A 10,701-nucleotide genomic window follows, 5' to 3' on the forward strand; every position below is an offset into this window, starting at 1 on the left:
AAGGCCTTACAAAGTGGTATTAACCCTTCACGTGATCTTGATTCTCTCCCTCTGTTGATGCAGCCTAGAACTGGCTTTTTTGGCAGCTGCTGCCCACGGCTGGCTCCTATTTAAATGCTTGTCCACTAGGACTCCAAGATCCCTCTCACAGTTACTGCTATTGAGTATTATTGAACTTGATTGGCTCTTACCTCTCCAGCAAAGAAATAATGATTGAACATGTTATAGTGACAAAATTCCTCCTCGGGATAGAACTGCGAATACCTGGAAAGGAATTGTTAGGTTTAGGGTTAGAGTCTTATTAGGTTTACAAATGAGATTTCGGCTGTCGAAATGTAGATGGAGGATCAGTTGGACTCAGCAGATAAAAATGTCTCAGTTGCTTTCTCCCTTGGCATTCAGTCCCTCCAATGCCTCTGATCTTCCTTCCTTATTTCTTTCCTTCCTTTCTTCCTAATTCTTTCCTTCCTTCCTTCCTATTTTCTTTCCTATTCCCTCCGAGCAGCTGCAAGTAACCCTGGGATATAGCCTTGAGAGAGATATGTCTGGGATGTGCTCCTATCTTTCGCTGCCGTCCCGTTTCATCCCTTTCCCATCTTCCCCTTCCCTATGGCAACTCGAGAGCAGGCCAGGGGATGCTTTGCGAGTTGACAGTGTGATCCAAATTCAGATTGCTTGGCAACTGACTCGTTTTTATGACGGTCGCAGTGTCCCCGGAGTATGTCTATTTTTCACGTGATCCCCTTCGGCGACCTTCTGATGAACAAAGTCCACGAGGAAGCCAGATTCACCTCACGGCCGTGTTGTTAATTTAACAACCGCGGGGATTCACTTAACAGCCGTGCCAAGGAGGGTCGTAAAAACGGAGCAACAATTCACTTGGCAACCGTTTCGCTTGGCAACGGAAAAATTGGGATTGTGGGTTGGGAACTAGCTGCCTAGGGATGACACAATGGAGAGACGTGGAAAGAAAGCAAGTGTGGGGAAGAGGAAGAAGCCACCGATCCCTTAATAAAACCTCACCGGAAATCAATATCGAGCAGAAGACTCTTCATGGAGACCTTCTCTTTAGAGGGAGCTTCCATCTGGATCAGTTCATGGAGCCTGGAATTGATCAAGGAGAAGGTCAACCTGGAACTAAGGCGAAGCCTCCTAACAGTGAGGACAATTAACCAGTGGAAGGGTTTTCATGCTCCCTCCAGAAAATAGCAATAGCAATAGCAGTTAGACTTATATACCGCTTCATAGATATGGATAGATAGATAGGCAGACAGACAGATGGATAGAAATATAGAGATAGATAGATAGATAGATAGATAGATAGATAGATAGATAGATAGATAGATAGATAGATAGATAAGAGATATGGATAGATAGATAGGCAGACAGACAGATGGATAGAAATATAGAGATAGATAGATAGATAGATAGATAGATAGATAGATAGATAGATAGATAGATAGATAGCAATAGCAGTTCGACTTATATACCGCTTCATAGGGCTTCCAGCCCTCTCTAAGCGGTTTACAGAGTCAGCAACTTGCCCCCACAGTCTGGGTCCTCATTTCACCCACCTCGGAAGGATGGAAGGCTGAGTCAACCTTGAGCCGGTGAGATTAGAACCGCCGAACTGCAGATAACAGTCAGCTGAAGTGGCTGCAGTACTGCACCCTCCCTAACCACTGCGCCACCTCGGCTCTTCAAGTTTCCAACACTGCCACATGCATAAAAGCCGGCTGATTGCCGCACACGCATGTGCGCCGGAAGAGGAACGGGTAACACCGCATGTGCCAGGCATCATTGCCCCGTGTGCCACTTTGGTTCTCCATCACGGGTATAGGACGTCCTACGTGAGCAGGGGGAGGGTGGGCTAGGAGACTTCCAAGGCCCCTTCCAGCTCTGTTCTGATTGATGGATTGATTCGATCGGTTGGCTGTATGAAAAGAAAGGGACGGGTGGGATACGGGAGGAGCTGGCGGGTGAAATAGGGACCCACGTGAATCAGGCTGCGTGCGCCTCACCCCGACAGGTTATTATTACATCTTTGTAGATTTGTGGTTGCATTGTAGGAGACACGTAACATCTGGTTTGCATTTAGTTCCCCCAAAAGACAAAAACAAAACCATTGGGAAAAGAAGGGAATGAAGAGAGTAGAGAAGAGAAGAGAAAATATGGAATGGAATGTGGAATAGGAAGGGAGGAGAAGAGAAGAAAAAATATGGAATGGAATGGAATGGAAAATATAGAATGGAATGGAAGAGAGAATAGGAAGGGAGGAGAAGAGAAGATAAAAGAAGATAAGAGAAAATATGGAATGAAATAGAGAATAGGAAGGGAGGAGAAGAGAAGAGAGAAGAAGAGAAAATATGGAATGGAATAGAGAATAGGAAGGGAGGAGAAGAGAAAATATGGAATGGAATGGAAAATATAGAATGGAATGGAAGAGAGAATAGGAAGGGAGGAGAAGAGAAAATATGGAATGGAATGGAAAATATAGAATGGAATGGAAGAGAGAATAGGAAGGGAGGAGAAAAGAAGAGAAAATATGGAATGGAATGGAAAATATGGAATGGAATAGAGAATAGGAAGGGAGGAGAAGAAAAAAAAGAGAAGAGAAAATATGGAATGGAAAATATGGAATGGAATAGAGAATAGGAAGGGAGGAGAAGAGAAGAGAAAAGAGAAGAGAAAATATGGAGTGGAATGGAAAATATGAAATGGAATAGAGAATAGGAAGAGAGGAGAAGAGAAGAGAAAATATGGAATAGAATTAGAATTAGAATTAGAATTAGAATAGAATAGAATAGAATGTAGGATAGGATAGCAGAGTTGGAAGGGACCTCGTAGGTCATCTAGCCCAACCCTCTGCCCAAGCAGGACAGGACAAGAAGCAATGGATGGAAAGTAATCAAGGAGGGAAGCAACTGAAGAGAAGGAGACATTTCTCGACTTAACCAACGGAACGACTTGCCTCCAGAAGTTGTGAATGCTTCAACACTGGACGTGTTTAAGAAGAGATTGGACAACCACTTGCCCGAAGTGGTATAGCATCACCTGCCTGAACCAGGGGGTTGGACTAGAAGACCTCCAAGGTCCCTTCCAACTCTGTTCTTCTCTATTCTGCAACTTTGGCCCCATGTTTTTGTCAAGGGCAAAAGCTAAAGGCCGTTTGTTGGTTACGGTCAACCATTGGGGGGGGGGGACCTAAGACCCTACCTTGGAGTGCCCACACAGAGCACCCTTCTGAAGCCTTGCGCCACCAGAAGATCCAGCAGGAAGCGGCAGCTTCTATCGGTGAAGAGATACTGTGCGTTGGTCTTCTTGTCCTCCAGGGCGCTCAGGAGTTGGCTCGGCCGTCTCAGCTGGGCCGCGGAGATATCAGAGAGCACTGGATGGCCAGAGTGTCCTTCCCACTCAGGTGCCAACAGGAGCTGTTGGCATTCTTGACAAAACCTCCTCTTGGCTGGCGGGAGGGCGATGAATTCCTTGTACCTTGAAGCAGGAGAGTCACTGATATAAGAGCATTGCCTTGAAGTTCCCGCCCTTAAATTGAAGCGCCCACCCGCTTAGATTTCAAACTTTGGGGACAATGGCCGGTTTATAGCTTCTCCCTTCTGCCTTCCCAAAATATTTGCTTCTAGCAGGAAAGTAGATCTGTCGCTCAGGGTTGAACATGTTCTGGCTGAGGCTTCCCGAGAGCATGAAGCAAACTCCTTTGTCACGATAAAAACCCTTTTTATTAATTGACTGTGAATTCTGCTCATTCACATCCAGCAAAGTCTTTCTAGGGAGGATTTACGGTCACAGACCTCATCTGGCTTGGAGAGCTGCCAGGCCGACATTCTGCAGAACTTGGCAAGGACTCTTGGAGAGTCACGAACCAATGAAGCAAACTAATTTTGTCTCCTGCAAACTCCACTCCCCTTTCACTCCTCTTTTATTCCCTCTGGGGAATAGTTATTCTTTTTCTTTGCCATTCTTATATTATTATTATTCCATTTAAAAGGTTATAAGGTATAATTTGGAATGTATTGTTTACCATCCTTCGCACCTGCTATGACACCACCTTATTTCCTCTTTCTTTTCTTTTCTCCCTCCCTTCCTTCTCTACTTCCTTCCTTCCTCCTCTCCTTCCCTTTCTTCCTTCCCTTACCTCTCCCTTACTCCTACCCTCTTTCTTCTCCTTCCTTTTAATTATACCTTTTAATTCTTCGTTTTTAAGGAATTATCCAGGGACGTTTACTACAGGGACGTGAATATCAGTTTCAAACATACTTAATTTTCAACTGATTCGTGGAAACAAAGCCTTTCAACCCAAACTGTACCTTTTGACGTTGTCGGAGTGAGTTCTAGAGGGACGATGACTCTGGTTGAATTTTTCCCGTGCTGAAAGACGAGCTTCTGATATCTACGGAACATGTAGAGGGGGGAAAAAAACGAAAGAATGAGAAAAAAAACTACTTCAGGCAGTCCTTGACTTACAACGGTTCGTTTAGTGACAATCAAAGTTATAGCATCACTGAAAAAAAGTGGCCTGCAACCGTTTTTCACACTTACGACGTTTGCATAATCAAAATTCAAATGCTTGACAACCGACTCGCATTTATGACGGTGGCAGTGTCCCGGGGGGGGTGTGTGTGTGTGTCACGTTTATCCCCTTTTGCGACCAAGAAGAGACGGGGCTGCCCTCTGTCAGAAATGGTGCAGGGTCTCCCGCTTGGGTGTGGGTGGGTTGGTCTAGATGACCTCCAAGGTCCCTTCCCACTCTGCTAATCTGTAATCTGACTTTCGGATGAGCAAAGTCAACGGGGAAACCAGGTTCACTTAATGACCAAGTTACTAACTGAACATCCACTGTGATTCCCTTAACAACTGTGACGAGAAAAGTCGTAAAACGGGACAAAGCCCACTTAACACATGTGTCACTTAGCGACATAAATTTTGGGCTCAATAGTGGTTGTAAATCGAGGACCACCTGTAGTATAATTTTCAGGATTTCCGCCAAATGCAAGTTCAATTTTTTTTCCTCTGAATTTCTGGTTCAGAAATATATGTATGTATGTATGTATGTATGTATGTATGTATATACCGTATTTATCGGCGTATAACACGCACCGGCGTATAACACGCATCCCCCATTTTAACACAAAAATTTGAGTAAAAATTTTTTTCATTAAAAATAAATGACTTGGAAGCTCGGAACTTAATGTTGGATTAAAATTTATAACATTAGAACATGAATTACTTCCCCACCCTCTTCTGTCACATCATTTCCCCCCCTCTGATCCCCCTGTACCACCTAATCCCCCCCCCAGATCCACCTGTACAACCTAATCCCCCTGTACCACATAGTCCTGATACCACCTGTACCATATAACCCCACCCCCCATATCACATACTCTTTCCCCCTGCGCCACATAACAAGCCCCCCCCCACATAAACCCCTATTTCTATATGTTTTTGTTTTCACCACAGTACCTGGCCTGTGTCGCTAGCAGACTCAGGTTACTCTTTAATTGCGCTGACGAGTAACGTCCTCAGCGTAACGTCAGGGACGTCACTCGTCAGAAGTACGGTGGCCTCGGAGGGTCCTGAGGAGCAGCCTTTAAAACAGCAGCGCGGGCGGCTGCGGACTCACAGCTGATTGGGAGAATGCCGGCGCGTACACTTGGGACCAGAGAGCAGGCGGGCGGGAAGGTAAGCACCCGCAATGATGGAGAAAAAATACAGGCAGCGGGCGGCTCTCTGGCCGCTGCGAGCCGCTGCTGCTAGGATGGGGTTAAATCAGGCAGCGGGCGGCTCTCCAGCCGCCGCTTGTTCAATGATGGGGTTAAAGTGAACAGCAGCAATAGCAATAGCAGTAGACTTATATACCGCTTCATAGGCCTTCAGGCCTCTCTAAGCGGTTTACAGAGAGTCAGCATATTGCCCCCCAACAGGCAATATGGAGAGCTGCCGCCACTGCTGCAAGGTAGGGGTTATATCAGGCAGGGTAGCTGGAGAGCCGCCGACGCTGCCATGAAATGGATGCTGCACTTCTATGAGTATCATGGGCGCCGGTGAATCAGCTGGAGCAGGCAGTTTGGGACCCGGCGTATAACACGCAGTATCGGCGTATAACACGCAGGCAGGGTTTAAGCTTGCAATTTTAGTTTTAAAACTGCGTGTTATACGCCGATAAATACGGTATATGTAGTATTTGTGCTGATAAATAAATAAATAAAGGGAGACTAGTATAGATCTATTTCAAGTTATTTAGCTCTCATCAGCTAGCCATACCCTTACTGGGATTAGAACCTGTGCTGTATTGCATATTAGGCAGATGTGTTAACCACTAAACCACAGGCTCTGATCCGTTATCAGCTGAGCCAGGGAGAAAGGTATATATTTAAAGTCACAACCCCTGGTATGCCCCAATTATGTACGTACATACATATATATACATATACATACATATACATATATACATATATACATATATACATGTACATATACACATACACATACACACACACACACACACACACACACATACACACACACACACACACACACACACACACACACACACACACACATATATATATATATATATATATACATATATATATATATATATATATATATATATATATGTTTGTATATCTCAAAGCTTTGTATGTGTATGTGTATATTTCCCTCTCTTTATTTTGGAAGAAGTGATAAATACTTTAGAAAATTTCTGATTTGTTTTTAAACCCTGGAGCATAGATTGAAATACGCCCATCTTAGACTTTTGTCTTCTCTCTCCTACCTTCTGTTTTCTATCTTCTATACCACAATTCGGCCCTCCCAATTCCTGGCAAATAGATGGGGAAGAAATGGAGGTGGTGACAGATTTTATCTTCTTGGGCTCTAAGATCACCGCAGATGGGGAGTGCAGCCAAGAAGTTAAAAGAGGCTTGCTCCTGAGGAGGAAAGCGAGACAGCAGACTAAAAAGCAGAGACATCCCCCTGCCAACAAAAGTGTGCATAGCCAAGGCTGTGGTTTCCCCAGTTGCCATGGATGGCTGTGAAGGTTGGGCTATAAAGAAGGCTGAGAGCACCAAAGAATGGAGGCCTTTGAACTCTGGGGCTGGAGAAGAAGACTCCTGCATTGAGTCCCTTGGACTGCAAGGCCATCCAACCGGTCAGTCCCAGAGGAGATCAACCCTGGCTGCTCTTTAGAAGGCCAGATCCTGAAGAGGAAACTCAAAGACTTTGGCCACCTAAGGAGAAGGAAGAAGGACTCCCTGGAGAAGAGCCTCATGATGGGAACGATGGAGGGCAGAAGAAGAAGAAGGGGACGGCAGAGAAGGAGGGGGCTGGATGGAGTCACCCAAGCAAGCAGTCAGTGAGAGCTTCAATGGACTCCAGAGGATGGGAGAGGACAGGAAGGCCTGGAGGAACGTTCTCCATGGGGTCACGATGGGTCGGATACAACTTCGCAACTAACAACAACATATAAGATTTACCAGCAATTTACAGATTTATTTATTTTTTGAAAAATTCCCATTACCATCCCCAGATTTTAAAACCTGCACATTTCAAAGAACAGCAATTTAAGTGTACGGATATTTCCTCCGCTGCAAGACACACCAAGAAAGAGAATGGCATCATCCCTGGCAAAGGAAAGGAAGAGTCATCCTGTTCAAATGCCTTTTGATCAGACTTACCTGTTCATCTTCCCACTGGAAAAAATGGCAGCCTTTCCTTTCTCGACAGGCCGAACAAGCGTAAAATCTTCTGGCCTTTCCTTTGCCTGGAAGGGTCCTTGTGAACAAAAGAGTTGGACCTGACAAAAGGACGTAGGAATAATAATCATCATCATCATCATTATCATCATCATCAAAAATGGGGATGTGGAAAGAAACAATAAACAATTGCAATTTGTTGGACTGGTAATTTGTTTATTGCTCAACTTGGATGTTTCGAATTCCTAATTATCATGGTTCCGAAAGGAAGAAGGAAAAGGTAAAGGTTCCCTTCCTTGCACATGTGTGCTAGTCGTTCCTGACTCTAGGGGGCGGTGTTCATCTCCGTTCCAAAGCCAAAGAGCCAGCGCTGTCCGAAGACGTCTCCGTGGTCATGTGGCCGGCATGACTCAACGCCGAAGCCGCACGGAACGCTGTTCCCTTCCCACCAAAGGTGGTTCCTATTTTTCTACTTGCATTGTTTTACATGCTTTCGAACTGCTAGGTTGGCAGAAGCTGGGACAAATAACGGGGGCTCACTCCGTTATGCGGCGCTAGGGATTCGAACCGCCAAACTGCCGACCTTTCTGATTGACAAGCTGAGCGTCTTAGCCACAAGGAAGACCTCGACTTACAACAGTTCGTTTAGGGTCCGTTCCAAGTTACAACGCTACTGAAAAAAAGGGACTTGTGACCGTTGTTCAGACTTACGACCATTGAAGCTTCTCCGCGGTCATGTGACTTATATTCGGAAGCTCGACAATTGACTCATATTTATGACGGGTCGCAGTGTCTTGGGGAGTGACGCCATGATCCCCTTTTGCGACCAAGAAGAGATTGGACTGCCCTTTGTCAGAAATGGTTTAGGGTCTCCTGCTTGGGAAGGGGGGGTTGGACTAGATGACCTCCAAGGTCCCTCCCGACTGTTAATCTGTTAATCAATTTACCATCCCTGGAGACTTTCAGGAAGAGATTGGAGCGTCATTTGTCGGAAATGGTGGAGGGTCTCCCGCATGGGTGGAGGGTTGGGCTAGATGACCTCCAAGGTCCCTTCCGACTCTGTTACCCTGTAATCTGACCTTCTGACGAGCAAAATCAACGGGGAAGCCAGGTTCATTTAATGACCAAGTTACTAACTGAACTTCCACAGTGATCCACTTAACAACGCCGGCCGGAAAAGTCGTAAAGTGGGGCAAAGCTCACTTATCAAATGTCTCACTTAGCAACATATTTTTTTTTTCAGTGTCACAGATGTGTTTATTGTATTGTATTGTATTAACCGTGTCATTCTTCTGGACTAAGTGGAAGACACATAGTAATTTCAATCACTTTCACGTGACTTTTTACAATATATGGTCCATCTTTTTCCTGTATTTTTTTATTATTATTATTATTATTTTAATTTTATCAATTTCATATATACATTCACAATTATATGATCTCATAACTGTTATTAATAATATGTGTTTATAACAATTTTTCCCTACAGTTGACAATATGCTTGAAGATTGCTTTCTTAACATCCCGTAGATCCATCTTATCTTACAACGGTCCTACTTCTTCTTCCCTCCCTCCCTCTTTCCTTCCCTCGTTTCTTCTCTCCTACTCCCCTTCCTTCCCTCCCTCCTTCCCCTTCCCTCCTTCTCTCCTTCCCTCCTTCCTTCCCTCCTTCCTTCCTTCCCTCCTTTCTTCTCTCCTTCTCTCCTTCCTTCCCCCCTTCCTTTCCTCCTTCCTTCCCCCCTTCCTTCTCTCCTACATTCCCTCCTTCCTTGCCTCCTTTCTTCTCTCCTTCTCTCCTTCCTTCCCTCCTTTCTTCTCTCCTTCTTTCCCTCCTTGCTTCGCTCCCTCCTTCCCCTTCCCTCCTTCTCTCCTTCCCTCCTTCCTTCCCTCCTTCCTTTCCTCCTTCTCTCCTTCCTTTCCCCCTTCCTTTCCTCCTTCCTTCCCCCCTTCCTTTCCTCCTTCCTTCCCCCCTTCCTTCTCTCCTACATTCCCTCCTTCCTTCCCTCCTTTCTTCTCTCCTTCTCTCCTACATTCCCTCCTTCCTTCCCTCCTTTCTTCTCTCCTTCTCTCCTTCCTTCCTTCCCTCCTTGCTTCCCTCCCTCCTTCCCTCCCTCCTTCCTACCCCCCTTTCTTCTCTTTCTTCTCTCCTTCCTTCCTCCCTCCTCTCCTTTCCCTTCTCTCCTTCCCCTTCCTCCCCTTTACCCTTCAACATAAATTTTTGGATCAATTGTGGTCGTAAGTCGAGGAATACCTGTATATCTTTACTTTCTGTGCGCGCGCGCACACACAAACACACCGCTGCAAACTGTCCATCTATAAGCAATTGGGGTCCTTCTCAGGCTCTCTCCTGCCTACCTCGCAGGGCTGTTGTGTAAGGGGGCGGGGCCAAAAAAAGGCAGCCGAGCAATACGATGCCGCCGGTGCTCGACCCTCCCAGGACTTTAACTCACCATGCGGGCACTCGGGCGCCGGGGCTGCAGGGGAATCGCGTCCGGAGACCACCGTCACCTCGCCCGCCTCCATCTCTCGGCACGCCGGATTCGATCAAGGGCTCTTCCGCTTCCTTGCCTCGCGAGGCCTCTGAACAGGAAGCTCTCTTCACTTTTCCTAGCTCTAGGAAATCGCCCCCTAAGGTTCTTACGGCCGCAACGCTCCGCCTCTTCCGGTTTCCTTTGGAATCCCTAGATTTTTTTAAAATGTAGAAGCCTCTGCTTTGGTGCGATAGCGGGAATCGCTCTCCAGAAACTAGATAGCTATAAAAGGGAGATTGCCTAATTTAGCCCAAGTCTGATTTTAAACGATTTTTTTTTAATTCAGTCTTGGTTTTCACTTTCAGTCAAATTATTCTCTTCCATTATTGTTCCTCTTTATCATCATTTTTTCTTACTACGTAAACAGTATCTTCAATTGCCCCTTCAGTTTCACCAGTTTCTTATTTCCTCCACTGATATATTTTGCTACCGACAGCGTATATCCTCTAATTCAATTT

General features: G+C 45.6%; 1 protein-coding gene across 1 annotated transcript; it reads right to left on the reverse strand.

Moving 5' to 3' along the window:
* Positions 1-1,019: 1,019 nt before the first annotated feature.
* On the reverse strand, positions 1,020-10,280 carry ZCCHC4 (zinc finger CCHC-type containing 4). Its single transcript, XM_032224425.1, has 5 exons — positions 10,163-10,280; positions 7,695-7,813; positions 4,326-4,408; positions 3,217-3,492; positions 1,020-1,104 (listed from the first exon to the last, which is right to left on the reverse strand). Exons 1-5 carry the CDS (start codon positions 10,233-10,235, stop codon positions 1,020-1,022), a joined length of 636 nt encoding a protein of 211 aa, XP_032080316.1. The 5' UTR covers positions 10,236-10,280.
* Between the last annotated feature and the right edge of the window lie 421 nt (positions 10,281-10,701).

This window comes from Thamnophis elegans, chromosome 9, assembly GCF_009769535.1.
Source record: "Thamnophis elegans isolate rThaEle1 chromosome 9, rThaEle1.pri, whole genome shotgun sequence".
NCBI classification, from domain to species: domain Eukaryota; kingdom Metazoa; phylum Chordata; class Lepidosauria; order Squamata; family Colubridae; genus Thamnophis; species Thamnophis elegans.

Bases quoted from the DNA above. Each gene is read 5' to 3' on its own strand.
- ZCCHC4 (XM_032224425.1), bottom strand. From the start codon at position 10,235: ATGGAGGCGGGCGAGGTGACGGTGGTCTCCGGACGCGATTCCCCTGCA. The intron at 7,814-10,162 runs GTGAGTTAAAGT...TCCTTTTGTCAG, and splicing joins GGCGCCCGAGTGCCCGCATG to GTCCAACTCTTTTGTTCACA. The intron at 3,493-4,325 runs GTACAGTTTGGG...TCCTGCTTCAAG, and splicing joins CACTCCGACAACGTCAAAAG to GTACAAGGAATTCATCGCCC.